This window comes from Nuphar pumila, chromosome 13, assembly GCF_984573655.1.
Source record: "Nuphar pumila chromosome 13, dmNupPumi1.hap1.1, whole genome shotgun sequence".
NCBI lineage: Eukaryota > Viridiplantae > Streptophyta > Magnoliopsida > Nymphaeales > Nymphaeaceae > Nuphar > Nuphar pumila.
Window position 1 is genome coordinate 71911117 of NC_143261.1, and position 18983 is coordinate 71930099.

The 18983-nt window shown below is 41.3% G+C and overlaps 1 protein-coding gene across 1 annotated transcript in view; it reads left to right on the top strand.

Annotated features, from left to right (window-relative positions):
* The window catches only part of LOC149818677 (Prolyl oligopeptidase family protein), an 83293-nt gene that overhangs the window by 17953 nt on the left and 46357 nt on the right, over positions 1–18983 (top strand). The window contains exons 3-5 of the mRNA XM_089983964.1: positions 5927–6149; positions 6227–6366; positions 6478–6683. Of these exons, the coding sequence (XP_089840090.1) occupies positions 5927–6149; positions 6227–6366; positions 6478–6683 (569 nt within the window). The remainder of the gene's footprint in view (positions 1–5926; positions 6150–6226; positions 6367–6477; positions 6684–18983) is intronic.

Consider the following 18983-nt stretch of genomic DNA (forward strand, 5'->3'; position numbering starts at 1 on the left):
CTCCCGTAGCTCGAATGACCAGTGTCAGGACCTTAATAGCTGTCACATCAACCAAAAAATGGCCTATTTATCAACTTGACGTAAAAAATGCCTTTTTAAATGAAAGTTTAAGTGAAGAAGTTTACATGGATCCGCCACCCGGAATTAATATTAAGCAAGGTCAAACACTTTGGCTTTTGAAGGCATTGTATGGTCTTAAACAAGCTCCTAAGGCTTGGTATGATCGTTTCAGTGATATCATGATAAAGTTAGGATTTCACTCTTGTTATACTGACACTGCTCTTTTTGTTATAAACATGCAGGTTCTAGTATCGTAATTTTGTTGCTTTATGTTGATGATATGATTATCACAGGGAATGATCAAAATAGTATTATTGCTGTTAAAAATATGTTAAAAAATAATTTTGATATGTCTGATTTAGGTTTTCTCAGATATTTTCTTGGAATTGAAGTTGCATATTCTCCTAGAGGATATATTTGGTCACAGATGAAGCTTGCTGCAGATATATGTTCTTAGTCTGGGATTTCTGATGACAAGAAAGTAGAGACTCCTGAGGTTATTAATGCCAAATTACGGTTGGAGGATGGGGTTCTTCTGGAAGATCCCACACCTTACAAACAACTCATTGGGTCTCTTACCTATTTAACCATCACCAGACCAGATATCACTCATGCGGTTCACTCAGTTAGCCAATTTCAGCATGCTCCTACAACTGTGCATATGAGTGCTGTTCTCCGAATCATCCGCTACATTCGGAATACCATCAATAAAGGGCTATTTCTATCCTCCTCTTCTTCCTTGAATCTTCTTGCTTATACTGATGCCGATTGGAGAGGTAATCCCAATGATCGAGTCTCAACTACTGGTTTTTGTGTCTTTTTAGGGGACTCTTTGATTGCCTGGCGATGCAAGAAGCAACAAAAAGTTTCACTATCATCCACTGAAGCTGAGTACCGGGCTATGGCAACCACGACAATGGAGCTTGTATGGCTTCGCAGTCTGCTTAAAGACATCGGAGTTGATATTACCGAAGCCTCAAAACTATGTTGCGACAACAAGAGTGCCATCTATATTGCGAGCAATCATACTTTTCATGAGCGTACAAAACATATCGAAATGGATTGCCACTATGTTCGTGACGAATTCTTACGAGGAACCATTGCTCTTCCATATCACTTCAGAATATCAGTTGGCGGACTTCTTCACTAAAGCTCTTCCGGCTCCTCGCTTCATGTTTCTTCTTGACAAACTTTCCGTCATTTTCCCGTAAAGTTTGAGGGGGGGTGTTAAAATGTATCTAATATATATATATATATATTACATCAATACCCGATAGGGGTATTTTTGTAATTTCACATAGTTGTTTTAGAAAACAACTATTTTCGTTTTTTGATAAAATGTAATTTTATTTTTTTATTTCTTTTTTTATTTCTTTTGAGGGTTAAAAGGGGCTCCAACCTTAGAGTCGTTGGAGCCCCCAACGGTCACAAATGTGACCGTTGGGGGCTCCCAACGACTCTATGGGAGCCCCCTTTTGGCTCTCCTTTTGAGGCCTTTTGGCCATCCCTTTGTTCCTCTTCCTCTTGTATAAATAGGGGTGAACCCCTTGTATATTTCTTATTCTTGAGAGCTTTCTCTCTTCTCAATAAGCGGCTTTTTATATTGTTGCCTTCTTAAAGGCTTGTGCTTGTATTGTTTCTTTGTGGACTTGTGATATTGTCTCTTTTATTCATTGTTGTAAGTGCTTGTATACACTCTTTATATTTCCGTAATATCTCATTACAGCTATTCTCACTGCTTGTTATCTCATTAATCGTATGCCGTCTTCATCTTTGGAAGAACAAATCCCTTTTCAAATTCTCTATCCTAATGCTCCATTGTTCCTGATTTCTCCCAAAGTATTTGGATGTGTTTCCTTTGTTCATAAACTTGGACCTAACCGTGATAAATTATCTGCCCAAGCCATCAATTGTGTCTTCCTTGGATATCCAAAAAATTAAAAAGGCTACTGGTGTTATGATCCCATCTCCCGTCGAGAGTATGTTAGTGCGGATGTATCTTTCTTTGGATCTGTTCCTTATTTTTCTACCACTGCATCCAGACTGCATGTTGAACAGGGTGATGCCCTACCTCTTCCCATTCCTCCTTTTCCCTTGGAGTCGTTTTCTAAGACTATCTCTCATTCTCAGTCTCCCACATTTGCTCGGTATCATGATCATCCTCTGGTGTACACTCGCACATCACCACCTTCTTCAGCACCTACACCACCACCTTCTTCAGAAGTAAGTTCTCCTAAAAATATTGAGATGTCTAATATTGATGATGACAGACCTATCGCTCTCAAGAATGGTAAAGACAATGCACATTACATCCTATCTCCAAGTTTGTTATTGAGGCACGACTTGGGGTTCACTTGAAGAATTTTATCTCTGCTTTATCTGCCACTTCTGTCTCACTTAATCATCATCAAGCGTTATTAGATCCTAAGTAGAAGCAAGCGATGCAGGTTGAGATGGATGCTTTGCTCTCATGCGACACATGGAATTTGGTTGTTCCTCCCACTGATGCAGATATCGTTGGATTTTAGTGGGTCTACACCATTAAGTATAACTCATATGACTCAATCAAAAGGTACAATGCCCGGTTGGTCGCTAAAGGGTATACTCAAACATATGGAGTTGACTTCTTTGAGTCCTTTTCTCCAGTAGCCCGTCTTGGGACTATTTGGTTGGTCATATCTGTAGTTGTTTATTATGGATGGAGTTTATGTCAGTTAGATGTGAAAAATGCCTTCTTATATGGAGATCTGTCTGAGACTGTGTACATGCAGCAACCTCCCGGGTTTGAGGTTCAGGGGGAGTGTAGCAAGATGTGCAAACTAAAGAAGGCTATATATGGTCTTAAACAAGGTCCTCGTGTATGGTTTCAGAAGTTACTTAAAATTATGTCTGCATTTGGCTTCAATAGGTCATCTTCAGATCACTCCTTGTTTATCAAGAAAACCTCTATTGGTATTATGGTTATGGTTGTATATGTAGATGATATTATTCTTGCAGGGAGTAGTGCAAAGGACATCTCAGACACAAAGATTCATCTTCAAAAGCACTTTGTCACAAAAGATCTCGGTTCTCTTAGATATTTCTTGGGCATAGAGGTGACTAGAAACCGTGAGGGGTTAGTTCTATCATAACGAAAGTATGTACTTGATCTATTGCAGGAAACAAGGATGTTAGGTGCCAAACCAGCCAATATACCAATGGATCCTAAACTGCATATGTATGATGAAAAAGCAGAACTTATTAACAGAAGTTTTAGATCCTTCGTTGGCAAACTTTTATATGCCACTGTAACAAGGCCAAATATCTCCTTAGCTGTGAGCAAGATAAGCCAATTCATGGACAAACTTACTCGAGTGCATTGGCAGGCAACTATGATGATTCTCAGGTATTTGAAATCCTCTCCTGGAAAGGGATTGCTATATAAACAAAGCTCTAACCTTGATATAATTGCATACTCAGATGTAGACTATGCAGGGGCCATCGATGATAGAAAGTCCACCATAGGGTTTTGCGTGTTTATCGGAGGAAACTTAATTACTTGGAGAAGTAAAAAACAAACTGTGGTAGCTCGTTCCAGTGCTGAATCAGAATATAGAGCTATAGCTCAAACAACTGCTGAAATGCTGTGGGTTAAGTCCATTCTAAAAGATTTATAAGTGGTGATTCCATCCCCAATGTTGATGATGTGTGATAATCGAGCAACCACCTATATAGCTAACAATCCAGTTTTTCATGAGAACGAAACACATTGAAGTTGATTGTCACGATATACGTGACTTAGTGCAGGCGGGGCATATTTCTACTAGTGACGTGACTTCTGACTTTTGAAGACCAAGTTGCATACGTCTTCACCAAGCCCCTCGCAAGTGCAGGTTTCTCAAGATGTTGCATCAAGCTGAGCATGATAGATAGATATGCTCCAGCTTGAGGGTGAGTGTTAAAAGTAATATTCATAAATCTGGGGGTGGTCATACGTAATTTAACATAATTACATATGCCTAGTTGTAATAACGTTCGACCTAATCACCTATTTAAATAGGTGATTAGGGTTAATGATTAATCGAACTCTCTCTCTCCCTTCTCTCCTCTTGTTTTTGCTTCTCTCTCTCTCTCTCTCTTTCTTCTCTCTAAAATAGATTAAAGGTGGTTAGTTGTAACATATGTTTTGTTATGTTACCTAATAGATATAAAGATAAGTTGTCTCCTAAAACTGTTAAGTATTGTTTTCTTGGTTTTGCTAATGGTCAAAAGGGCTCTAAGTGTTATGATCATGTTGGAAAGAGGGTGTGGTTATCCCAGCATGTTGTCTTTCATGAGGATATGTTATATTTCAGCTAACATGGAGAAAAGACAAGTGTCTTTCATGATGATTCGTTCTCTCATTTCAATGAGATTCCAAAACACATTTGAATGCAACCAAACATACCCTGAATCTCATGGGTGTGTGAGAGACAAATGGATGAATCAAATTTGATTTGTTTTCTTACAACTCTGTTTTCTCACATTTGCTTGAGGATGAGAAAATGGATCCAAATGAGATTCACTCTCATTTGGGTGAGAGAATGAATCCCACGGGGGCTAACAAATTTCCCCTAAATGAATTTGGGAAATTCTTTACCTTGCCCTTGTTGGTGCCATGTTGACCGTCTTTCCAAACAAAAGTGTGGTGAATTCTGTCAGACTTTTGAATGATTACTTACATGTCACACTATCTAATCTAGAGGATTCTAGTTGACAAACATTTTCTATATGATGGAATTGTGGAGTACTTACCAAATAATAAGGCCACTTTTCTTTCGCAACCTCTTTATCATAGATGTGGGCGTTTGTTACCATAGTGAGACCTCTGAATATTGTTTGTTTTCCACATGCATAGTCTTCCTTAGCGAGGGACTGAAACTAGTATTGGAGTCCTGGTAATAGTGCTTAACTTTTTTTTTCCTTTTAAGGGGACAATATGGTAGAAAAAAATGCTGTATGTTGACAAGCTTCTATGCTGCATAATTTACTGTTGGGTCTAATTTGATATTTAACATGGGCTAGGTTTTCCTTGATTGATTTCTAGTGATCTAATAATGCGTTTGCCTCTTCATTGATGGGGCAAATTTCAGTGTTCTTCTCCAGTTTCATCTTTGCATCAATCATGCCAGTGCAAACTTTCACACATACACATCCTTTTCTCTATATCTCATGTTTGTTTATCATTTATTTAATAAAATTTCTCTTTCAATGGTTAAAGTAGTAAGATTGAAGACTTGCCTGTGGCAATAACCCCATGTCAGCAAGAAAAGACTTCTGAAGAGGGTTCCTGAACAAGTCCAATTATTAGGTGAACTGGGCTTGCATAACAACTGAAGAATGCAACTATCCCACTAAATAATGAAATAGCGTAATACAATATCATGACAGATGAAAACTAAATCAACACTTATATTTGCATATAGAAAATATTATGTCTCACTTTAAAATGCTGTAGGTTTGTGCTTGTTTGGTTTATCACTTCATAGTTCATACTGCATTTATCTTAGCTAGCATGCAGCATTTGTTGAAGGATGCAAGGACCATTTTTTTTTTACTCTTCATATTTTTTATCACATTATACTATCATGTAATAGAAATGTGTTACAGTGAACTTGGTTGCATTTCTTCCTCTAGATCATTTTCTTGTGGTGCAAATCTTTAGAGTTTCATCTAATATTTAAAGTTCTACAATGCATTCTGTTTGTTGTTGGTCGCAATCAGGACATGCTTCCAAAATTTATAATGTTTTTATGGTTCTTAACACAGGAGTTTGCCTTCTAGTTCCTATATTTATCTGTTTTCATATTTGCTATCCAATCAAGACATGCAATTTTCAATCTTGCAGGCTATGTTCATATAGGCACATGTAGAGTTTCTCCTGATCATAGTTTCCTTGCTTATACTCTGGATATTGATGGTAGGGAGTTGTTCACACTTTGGGTAAAAGATCTAAAAACTGCCTCTCTTGTTGAAAAATCAACTGTGCATGGGGTTGTTAGCTTGGCATGGGCTGAGGGCAGCCGTGTTTTGATGTACACAGTTGCAGATGAGATTCGGCGGCCTTACAGGTAACTTGTATGCTGTTGAATACATCAGCTTTTTGATGATATATAATAATCACCTTGTGTGCTGATATGTTTGACAGAGTGCTTTATACAATTCTGGGATCAAATAATGTGGATACATTGCTGTTTGAAGAGCAGGATACAAATTACTGTGTTGACATTGCAAGCACAAAAGATGGCAAGTTCATTACTGTGAACTCTAACTCAAGGACTTCATCCGAGGAAGGCAACTTACCTGCATCTATTCTCTCCGTTTGGTAGTTTCATTGGTTGCACAGATCATGTGTATATAGGGATCTCATTCTTGATGCAACATATTCATCCTGTTTTCAGGTTTATGTGGTTAATGCAACCAATCTTCAGCATGGGCTGCAGCGAGTTCAGAAACGTGAATGTGGTGTGCAATATTTTCTGGAGCATCACCATGGATATTTCTACATTCTCACAAATTTTCACTCAGGGGATAAAAGTTCAGTTTCCGAAGGTTACCATATTGCTAGATGTACAGTGCAAGGTTTGCCATTGGGTGATTGGCAGGTGCAAACCTTTCTCTAGTTCATTACTTCATGTCTAAAAGAATTCCTTGTAGTGGATGTATTTCTTCCGAATGGATTGCCTAGATGGCAATATTGCATGGTTATGTAAGTTATTGCCTTGCAGTTTGTGTTTAAAGGAAGATGTCACAAAGTTGCATTGAATCCGAGACACGAGAAAAAAAAAGAAAAATAATAATGTCATCAAAATAAATGAAGTCCAAATGCATTAAATAAAGAACAAGAAATAAAAATAAATATTTTTATTGATTAAAAACATACAGCAGTTACATAGCAACCTCGCTACTATTGAGGAATGTAATGTCCATTTTACTAGAATGTGGGCTACCCTCTATTTTCTGTATATATGTTTATTCTAGAGGGGTATTTTTGTAACTTAGTCATAATGATTGTTATCAACTATTTTTGTCTTGTGTAACCAAAGGGGTCAACGTCCATATGTTGTATCTTCTCATTCTTTTGAAGTTAATGAGGTTCCTTCTTGCTTCCTTTCTTTGTGCCCTAACTCTTCTCTATCTCTCTTGATTTCTCTTGATTTGATATGATATTAGAGCCATATCTGGATTAAAGGAGAGCTTTAGATATGGAGATTTCATTCATCTAGAGTTGAAGCTTTGCCTCGGTTTGCATGCTACTGATGTCGTCTTCAATGCTGGGGCCAGTCCCGGTTGGTAAGATTTGGCTTCTTTGAGGCTGGATGTCTCTAGATCTTGATTTTACAAGTTCATGAAATCAAGAATCAAGTTTTTGGTGGAATATTGGATCTACGGAATTATGGATTTTGGGCTACTTGTTAACCAGATTTGAGAAATCTGCTGGGTTTTATCAGTTTTTGAGTTTTTGATCGTGGAACTTGCTTTGGGGAGAGTCATTTTTGCGCTTTGAACCGGTTGATTTGATGCTCAAGTGCAAAAAAAATTGGTATTGAGGATATTTATCAAGATTTGTAGTAGGTTATATCTGGCGGTAACCCGTTTTTCAGATTCTTGGCTTTCGAGTTTTTGTATTTGGGTCTGATATAGTGTAGTCTTTTTCAAAATTTACTCTTTCTTGCATTATTGTTGGATTTTTGGTTAGTCTACACCTATGTCACAGGGATTCGGCTAGGAGGGTGCCGCACCCGCGTCGACGCGACTCGACGCGGGTGCGGGTGCCGCACCGGGTGCGGTCAACTCGATCCTGGGTGCGTTGACCGCACCCAGGATCATTAATGTCCATTTTAAAAAAAAAAATTTTGCCCAAATGGGCTTCGAAATTTAAAAAAAAAAACTTTATGCTAGTCAGCACAGCTGCTGACAGCAGCTGTCAGCACAGTTGCTGTAACGCCCCAAATTTCAAACTTGCGAACTTTTTCAGAAAAAACAGGCAAGAGACTACAAATATCTCTTTCCTTCAGAGTTGTTTTATGAAATAAGCAGAAGATTTTGCTTTTGATAAATCATAAGGCAAGTTGACAACTTTGGGCACGTTAGCTAAAAGAACCAAAACTCACAAGATTCGGATATCCCAAGGAAAATCCGATACAAACCCATAGCGTCCAGGACGTGAGCTAAGAGCAGGAAGAAGAAGTCTTGAAGCCATCTTGCAATCGCGCCATCGCCCGTAGTGTACCTAATCATCACCTGTACCCATAGAATGGGTTAGTTTCGCGAAAAACTAGTAGGTGCACAAGAGAGACTACAAGAAACTGAATTAAGTACATTTAATTCAGTAAGTTACGCAGTTTAAAGCAGATATGCAGTTAAACAGGTAAGCAGTGCAAGCAGGTAAATAGTGCAAGCGCGTAAGCAGTTCAAAGCAAGTAAGCAGTGCAAATGCGTAAGCAGTTCAAAGCAAGTAAGCAGTGCAACTGACAAACACAACATACGATCCTTTTGATCGTAAGTTGTGAACTACTACGCAACAAGCTTGTCCTCGTTCCCAGAACGAGGTCTCTGCATCTAATCACCATCAGGACATCGTTTGTCACTCACTACTTCTAACCAACGCTTTGTCCTGAACGACCTTAATCTATCCTCATCTCTCAAAGTCTTACGCGGCTAACCGTCACCGGTTATGACGCACTAAGGCGTCGTACTTTCTCAGAAAAAGCTCACCCTTCCGTAGAAGGTCTAAAACATGATCACTAACTCAAATCGCTAACGATCTGATTCTCACACCTGAGTCAAGCATGTAATCATGCTAAAACAGAAAGCTGAAACTATGAATTCATAGTTGGCTATCACAAACAATCTCAAAAGATTGTCACAACTCACCATAACTTTTTATGGTAAGCGAAAACACAAGATCCATGTCGAATCGCTGGGTCCGAGAGATATACGACCGAACAAGGAATTTCCGCCCTAGAGGGTATACCTGATCTTGGACCCTACACTTCCTCACAGGAGTTCACCGTCTTTGCGGCTACCCGTTCGTGGACAGTGTACATCCTCACAGAGAATCTCTCCGTCTAGCCGGGTCACCCGATTTGGGAAAAGTATAACCTCACAGCGAAACCTTTGGGAAACCGGTCCCCAACAGATGTCATATCCAATGAAAATCATTGCGATACACGCATCAACATAAATGACCCCTCTCGGGGTCGATAGTCACTAATACAAACAACAAGATCGACGCCCGGATCACTTGGTCTGGGACATGTATAACCTCACAAGGAATTCCGCCCTAGATGGTATACCTGGTCTTAGACCATACACTTCCTCATAGGAGTTCACCGTCTTTGCGGCTACCCGTTCGTGGACAGTGTACATCCTCACAGAGAATCTACCACTCTAGTCGGGTACCTGGTCTTGATCATACACGCCCTCGCAGATAATCCTTTGGAGATCAGGTGCTCGACAAATACCCTACTCGGTGATACACGCATCTATACAATCGACTGCTCCGAACAGTTTACTGCTCTCGATGTCAGTAGCCACAATATGGGCACAAGCATGTATATCAACAATATGCATCGTATCACTCCACGCAGAAGCATATAATCCCACGATCGTATGATTGCCACAAGGAATATTGCAATCCTCAAATAGGCCCTCAAAGCATGTGTAAACGACACATGAGAACGCGCAGATATGGCAATTCAGTTGATTCTATGGGCGAAGGGTAACTAACTCTACCCGTCAGCCAAACAAAACAAATGAATAAGACAAGCACTCATAACAATGCTCGTAAAACATATAATTACCATAAAATGGCTAAGTCCATCAACAAGTAATTAAATTAATCGTAAGGCATAAACCATTACATCACAAGTCATTCATAAGCAATCATACGACAACAGTTATATCACACTATGTAAGCAGCTTATAAGACAAGCGGCCACATCAATCCTAGTTGCTACCAGTTCGTAGATTACGAGCTGTATGCAATCACATCAATCATAAGAGATGCAAGCCAACAAGTGCTACGCTACAATAAGCACCAAACAGTTCGACCAAGGGATAAAGCAAGTCACATGCTAATATGTAGCAACTGGTATAATGCTATTATTATAAGCATTTAACTAGCATGAGAAACTTCTTATTACTACGCAAAGAACTGCGTAAGCAGTTTAACCAACTAGAGTAACGCCTCGACAGACGTGCACAGTTCAACGAGTAGCATACTGAACTATCGAGCAAGCAAGCGAATTAGTAGTGCAAGCGAATCAGTAGTGCAAGTGAATCAGTAGTGCAAGCGAATCCGTAGTGCAAGCGAATCTCACGACCCATGACCAGTGTGAACAAACCTTATGTTTTGATAATTACTGGCCTGCGGGTACGCGCAGGCAAAACATAGAAACAACTGAGACTAGTTCGGGCGTCTGTTATTCTATGTATTTTCGATAACCCGAATAGCTAGTTGAGTCCGCTCCAAAGGGGACGGCATTAGCCGAGAGAGGATTCCCCAGAGGTTGAAAAGCAGTGCCACGGATGCATCAAACTTCTGCAGAAGTGTTGAGCTAACTTGTGTAACCCCTATCCCCTAACTCCAATGATTGGGGAGGCCGGATCTTTGCCCGTGGGGTGGTTGTTAACAACCTGTCCATTGAAGTTTTTGTACCGATCTGTCCTCTCCCTTGACAGACAACCAGAAGCGAACGGGTGCGTTAGGGGTTGCTTAACTAACGACCCATTCTATGCTGTGGTATTTAAACCACTCGAGCATCTTGCCTGTAAAGGCGAATGTGAGGCCATTTATGTGATTACAACATTTTGCATTTAGCGTTGTTCGAGGTCGCACGACCGTCTCATCCGATCATCGCAGTACTAGACGTGTCGTGCACGACTACAAGTACTCTAGGATAAAGGGGGTATAGCTCCTCAATAGAAGCCTCAACAAGAGTGTTTCACAAAGATGTAAAGTTTATCAACTTTACTCTATCTTTTGAAACAACAGTACCTTGTGCCAACATGATGCATGTGATTATCTCGAATCACATCCGCTATCGGGGTATCTACATGTCTTGCATGACTCGATACCGGCCTCGATAGACGGGATACGAGTCTCTCAACAGAACACCCGCTAAGAAGTTCGCTTGAACCTCCAATTCGGGATCACCCGAGATATGCCAAAAAGGTGAGCAGAACCAGCCAGTCACATCCTTCCAAATGCTTCGATTTGGAGCAGTCTTTGATGCTTTTGCGCAGCTTCCTGAAACCTCAAGTCGACTCTGCAGGACTGCACGCACGAAGAGCCAGGATCCTTGCGAGGTATCCCTCTCCTTAGACGAGGATGTATCGCCAGCTCCCAACTGAACTCTTGTCGCAAGAGTGAGTGATAGATGTCTCTTGCATCCTCCACGAGGCTGCCTTTAAGGCATACGCAAAGAGCAAGAACCTGCACGTCATCTGCAAAAGCAAGGCAATACCAACACATATGCAAAAGCAAGAGCCTAGGCGCAACGGCAAAGTAAAGGCGGTAAGCAGAAGTGCAACGCAAACCCTCGCACAACGCGCGACGGCAAGTAAAGATTATAAGCAGGAGTGCAACGCAGAACCTTTGCACGATGCGCAACGGCAAAGTAAAGGAACTGTAAACAGGAGTGCAACACAAAACCTGTGCGCGATGCGCAACGGCAAAGTAAAGGACAAGGATCGCGAAACTGCGTCCTTGAGTTAAATGTGTACTCGTATAAATATATATGATATATATATATATGCATATATATTTATTTAATTGTCCTTTTTAGTTAATTGAACTCAATTCAATTGTCCAAGTCTTCTGTGCAATCTTCCCCTACCTTTTAGAGTTACAAGCTTGCTGTCGTCTGTGGATGTACGCGATTGGCGGCTCGGGTCGCGGAACGCGAGCAGGATCCGTCGTACGAGCTGCAAAAGTAACGATCTTAGCAAGCTAATACCAAAATAGAAAGTCAGGGGCACTATCACCGTCCTGACGTAAGGGAAGCAAAGGCAGGGGCATTGTGCACCTGCGCACCTGCTATAAGCGCAAGAAGCAGGGGCAGGGCCACGAGCCCCTGCTGACATGCTGTCAGCGAACAACGGGGAGGCAGGGGGTCGCACCCTTGCCCGAAGAAGACAACGAGGGAGGCTTCGCCCTGACAGCCAAGAGAGCAAGGAAGCGAGGCCCTTCCCTGTGAGCCACTAAGGGGGAAGCAGGAGGCCGCACCTTGCCTTTCAACAACAAACGGTGGCCCGCCCGATGCCAATGAAAAGCGAGGCGAGGGGGCTTGCCTCGGCCTGCCGAAAAACAACGAAGGCAGGGGCGATGCCTCTGCCTAACGAGAAAAGAGGCATAGGGAGGGCTCGGCCCCCTCCCTTGCCGTAACAAAGAGCAGGGAGGGGCTCAACCCCCTCCCCCGTCAAAACAAAGAGCAGGGAGGGGGCTCAGCCCCTCCCCTGCCAAATGAAAGGGCAGGGAGGGGGCTCAGACCCTCCCTTGCCAAACGAAAGGGCAGGGAGGGGGCTCAGCCCCTCCCCTGCCAAACGAAAGGGCATAGAGGGGGCTCAGCCCCTCCCCTGCCTAAAAGGGAGCATAGAGGAGGGGCTCGACCCCTCCCCTGCCGTGACAGAGGGGACAGAGAGGAGGGGGCCGAGCCCCTCCTCTGCCGTAACAGGAGGCAGGGAGGAAGGGCTCGGCCCCTCCCCTGCCTTGACAGAGGGCACAGAGAGGAGGGGGCCGAACCCCTCCTCTGTCGTAACAGGAGGCAGGGAGGAGGGGCTCGGCCCCTCCCCTGCCGTGACAGAGGGAGCAGAGAGGAGGGGGCCGAACCCCTCCTCTGCCGTAACAGGAGGCAGGGAGGAGGGGCTCGGCCCCTCCCCTGCCGTGACAGAGGGAGCAGAGAGGAGGGGCTCGGCCCCTCCCCTGCCTTAACGGAGAGCAGCAGAGAGGAGGGGGCCGAACCCCTCCTCTACCTTAACGAAGAGCAGCAGAGAGGAGGGGGCCGAGCCCCTCCTCTGCCGTAACGGAGAGCAGGGAGGGGTGTCGTGCCCCTCCCCTGCTAAAAGGGGGCACAGGGAGGGGATTTGACCCCTCCCGTGGCCACAGAGAGAGGTGAGGGAGAGAGAAGAGACTGCGAGGAAAAAGGGGGCGTACCTGGTGGTCGTCGCCGGCGGCAGCGTCGTCATCGGAGGCTGTCGCAGGTGGCGGCGGCGTTGACGTCGGGTCGACAGGGGCCTCCAGAGGGTGCAGAGACAAGAGAGATCGAGAGGCGGTGAGGGAGAGAGACAGTGAGGAGGGGGTTTGTGAACCTCCCTCACCTCCCTTCCCTCGACCTTAAGAGGCATGGGAGAGACGGTCGGGGTGCCCGACCGCCTGTCCCCCCTTTGGATCCGGGTCTGGTCCAAACCTGGATCCGACCCGATCCATTTTTTTTTTTGCTTATTACAGCTGCTGACAGCAGCTGTCTGTCAGCTGCTGACAGCAGCTGACAGCTGCAAAATTTGAAAAAAAACCCCGCCTATTCCCCAACCCCCTTTATATATATATATATATATATATATTACATTTTTGCCCCTGCCGCACCCCCGCACCCGGGTTTTTTCGAAGTGCCGAATCCCCGCACCCGCACCCGCACCCGCACCCGCACCCATGTGACATAGGTCTACACTTACTGGCTATGTCACATGGGTGCGTGTACGGATACGGGTGCGACACGGGTGCGGAGCAATTTCAAATTTTTTGGACACGGGGATATATATATATATATATATATATATATATATATATATATATATATATATATATATATAACAATAATAAGACTCAGTCAAAGTTGTGCCCATTAAGGGACATGGTGTTAGAAAATAATATATACGTATATATTTGTAATCTTTTTTCTTTTTCCTTATTTTTTTACTAAAAAATATATTTTTCTGTTTCTTTTTATTTTGTATTTTCTGTCAGTTAATGACAGACTGTGTAGCTGCACAGTCTGCTAAAGCATTAAAGACTTTAGTCTGCCAATGACAGACTGTGCAGTTGCACAGTCTGCTAAAGAATTAGAGACGTGATTATATATATATATATATTTAAAAAAATATATAAAAAGATCATTTTTTTTAGTTTTTATATGTCTTTTGCCCTAAAAAATGGACAAAAATAGACTCGGTCAAAGTTGACGAGTCCAAAAAGTGGACGGACTCGAACCTAGTGCGTTGACCGAGTCCGACACTTGGTTGACCATGTTCGCCCGTGTTCGAAGCCGCACCCGTGTCGGGGCGTGTCGACGCGGGTGCGTCGACCTTATAGCCGAGTCCGTGTGACTTAGCTTACTGGCTATGTTACATGGGTGCGAGTGCGGGTGCGGCACTTTAAAAAAACTTGGTTGCGGGGGTGCGGCAAAAATAAAAAAAATTATATATATATATATATATATATATATATATATATATATATATATATATAAAGTCCAAAAGTTGGACATAAATGACCCTGGGTGCGTTGACTCCACCCAGGGTCAGGTTGACCGCATCGTGTGCAGGTGCGACGCTGGTGCGGCACCTAGTAGCTGAGTCCCTGTGACATAGCTTACTGGATTTTTGTAAAGGTTTTGCACATCATCTGTTTTAATTTCATTCAAAATGTAACATGTTTCTTGGTTTCAGCTATAAAGAATATATATAGTGCATGTCTATTCTTGTAAGCCGGATATAGAGTTGGGCTCCTCTTGCTGGATTGTCTTTGAACTATTAGTTTCTGCTGTCCTTGTTGTTTGAGTGTTTTGTGCAGCTATTTGACATTGTAGTTGGGGGTTGAAGTAAGAATGGAGAAGGGAGATCCTATACAGTTAATTTTGGTAAAACTTGATGGGGGCATTCTAGTTTGATTTTATGATTGTGGTGATTGATGGAAAGGGATTGTGAGGATGTCTGGATAGGACTAGCATGAATTTCAATGTGGGTGACCCTAATTACGATACCCTAATGAAGGAATGTAAGGTGAATAACAATAAGGTGAAATCCTAGATCCTTGGATTTGTAGAGCAAAGTATTGCAATGAATATTTCTAAGTTTCAGGAATCCAAGGATGCATAGGGCTATTTGAAGCAATTGTATATGTAGGAATCCATTAGCTGGAAATGATATGCAAATATTGGATATCAATCGCCAGTTGTGTTTACTATGACACTTTACTCTATGATCATCTTATTGGTTCATAGGGATATTTTTCTAATTAGTGATTGATGTTATCACCTGGTATTATAATTCCTTGTATCATCTTAGGATATCATTGCATGGGTTTTAAAAAAGGTTGATCTTGTTAGATGCATCAAGATTGTGCTATAGAACTTAATTAAGTTGAATTGGATGGGTGAATAGTGAATATCTTGTTAATGTATATAGGGGTATTTTTGTCATTTATAAATATAAGGGTATTATAGTCATTGTACACATTATATATATATATTTTCTTATTTTTATTCTTCCTTTTATTTTGTATTTTTGTAAATCCTAGAATATGATTGGGCTTAGTGGTCTTTTGACCATAGAGTCGTTGGGATCTCCCCAACGGCTACATTTCTAGTCGTTGGGGAGACCCCCAACAACTCCCTCTTGGTTCCCATTGAGCAAAATAAATCTGAATCATATGATATTATCAGAGCATGCTAAAAATATAATCATCAACGATGGATCATATGCACATATATATATATATATATATATATATATATATATATATATATATATATATATATATATATATATATAAATCGGCAAGTCTGATCAGATTGCATAACAAACCAACTTGGCAGATCTGATCAGATTTGCTCACCTGCTAAAATGCTGTAAATCTGATCAGATTTGCATCCCATAAGGGTCGGCAAGTCTGATCATATTTGCACACAAGGGAAATACTGCAGGTCTGATCAGATTTACCTACACACAAAGACCGACAAGTCTAATCGGGTTTGCATACATGTGAACCTCGGCAAAACTTGATCAGATTTGGCATACATGAAACTTTGCAAATCTGATCAGATTTGCACAAGCAAAACTCGACAGATCTTGACCAAATTTGTCAACACATGCAGTTGACAGATCTATCCACGTGTGTAGATTGATAGGCACAAGACTTCCAATAAATCAGAATACATTAATTTTTTTTTCTTTTAGAAACAATGCTTTGAAGAAAAACTCATCACACATGGGTTATATGCACGTATTCAGCTTTATAAAAAAAGGGTCGACAGAGCTATATATATATATGTGAAATAAGATAGCCGGTGGCATGAGAAAGGTGGCTAAGGAGGTATTGGGTGAGTCTAAAGGCGATGCACCGCTAGGTAAGGATACATCATGGTGGAACGAGGATGTCAAATTAGCTATTAAGGTTAAAAAAGAGTGTTATAGAAATCTAAGTAAGAGTCGTGATAATGAGAATTTGGAGAAGTATATGATAGCAAAGAAGGAAGCTAAAAAAATAGTTCGAAACGCAAGGGATAAAGTATATAAGGAGGTTTATGACAAGTTGGATACCAAAGAGGGCGAGAAGGATATTTATAGGCTTGCAAAGATGAGAGATAGAAAATCGAGGGATCTGGGTATGGTTAGATGTATCAAAGATGAAACGCAAAGGGTTTTAGTCAAAGATGAGGAGATTAAGGAGAGATAGAAAGATTATTTTGATATGCTATTTAATGGAAGTCATGCTTAGGATCTTGGAGACTTCTCCATTCCTTTTGATGAGATGAATCATGACTTTATGCGCAAGATTCAAAAGAAAGAAATTGCAGAGACTTTGAAGAAAATGAAATCAAGAAGGGCAGTTGGCCCAGATGGTATACCTATCGAGGCTTGAAAATGCTTGGGTGAGAAAGGTTTAGAATGGTTGACAAATCTTTTTAACAAGATTTGGCGGACAAATAAGATGCCTAATGAGTGGAGGAAGAGTACTTTGGTGCCTCTATATAAGAATAAGGGTGATATACAAGATTGCACAAACTATCGTGGTATAAAACTCATGAGGCATACTAGGAAGCTTTGGGAGAGGGTGATTGAGTATAGGTTGAGGAAGGTGTTAAATTATGTACATTAATCATATAATGTAAGATATATATTTTATATATATATGGTAATACATATACATATATTAATATATATGTATATGTATCTACTCAAATATATATTTCTATTTATTTTGTCATAAGGGTAGTTTAGTCTTTTCCCTATTTTGCGCACATTCACTTTTCGGATGTGACTGTAATTATTTTTCTTTTATTTTTATTTTTCCTTTTGTTCTTTTTATTTCTTTTTGGATGTGTACCTAAAAGGTACCTTGGGGGGCCCACCAACATAGTCGTTGGGCCCTCTCCAACGGTCACATTTGTGACCGTTGGAGGGGCTCCAACGACTATGGGTGGAGCCCCTCCAAGGCCCCCTTTAGTGATGTTATAAATAGGGGTTCTCCCCTTTGTATTTCTCCATGGCTTTGAGTCAAAGCCCTAGTTCTCAATAAATTGATTCCATTATTTTATGCCTTTGTGCATTTGTGAGTTATTTGTGGGTTGTGCTTTTTGTGCATAAGTGTTCTAAAGTGTTCTTATTGTGCTTTCGTGGTGGGTTCAATATCAAGAATATTAAGGTCTTGATATTAGTATCTTGTTGGAGATACTTTCACATGGTATCAAAGCCTCGTTGGAAGAAAGAAGATTGTGTATCTCGCCTCTTGTGAAGCACCTCGAAAATCGTGCCCTCAAGCTAGTGAAGTTTTTGAGTAAAGCACTTGCTCCGGGCAATATTTTAGAAGCAACTTTTGTCAAGAAAAGGTTGAAAATTCGTTAAGGTACGCTTTATTTTTCATCTTCTCTTCTCCATAATGGGTGAAAAAGACTCCCACTTCTCCCTTGGTTTTAAACTTAGTGGTTCAAACTACCATGTTTGGGCCGGCAACATGGAAGCCCACATTAAAGGGAAAGGTCTTTGGGGTTATGTTCAAGGATCCATATCGGAACCCGAACCCAAGCTTTCTATTATAGAGAAAGGGGAAATCAAAATTCTTGAAGGAGAAGATAGACAAAAGGCCTTAGAAGAATATTCCAAAAGGCATGATAAGTGGGAAATGAAGAACTTCAAAATATTGTCTTGGATTTTTTCGTCCGTTGAAACCAAGATCAATGCCAACATCATCAAATTTAAAAGGGCCTCCGAAGCTTGGTTATACCTTGAAAAAATGTATACGTCAAGAGACTTGTCTCACAAGTACTACCTCCAAAAGAAAGCCTTGACTCTTCAACAAAATGATTTATCTATTCGGGAATATTTTGCCGAATTATCATCTATTTGGGACGAGCTTGTCATGCTCGAACCAAAATGGAGTGGAGAAGCTATTGAGTTAAGGCACAAACAACTTGAGGAAGATCGTTTCTTCAACTTCTTAAATGGTCTTAGACCCGAATTTGAGCAAATTCGGTCCTCCCTTCTATCGGCTTTTACCTCCCCATCTATTGAAGATGTCATCACCAAGCTAAGTGGTGAGGAAACACGTATGGGGATTAGTAAAAATAACCCAAGCATTCTTGCTACACCTTCTCAAAATGACTATGAAGTAGTCAATGCTGTGTCAAGACCCAGTAATAATTTGAAGACCTACAAACCGCCCCATTTCAAAAATCAAGGGCAAAATGATCGATATGGCAAGAGAGATTATAGCAAATTAACTTGCCATTTTTGTAAAGAACCGGGACATATCAAACCCAATTGTCCTAAATGGAAGAAATTCCTCGCCGCGGCTTTAGCATCCCAATCGGAGGAACGGCCTTCAACATCGAATGAACCTCTTTCGCTTCATCAAATTATGGATGCTCTTCAACCTCTTCTCAAAGGAGGCACTTCTGGAGCCG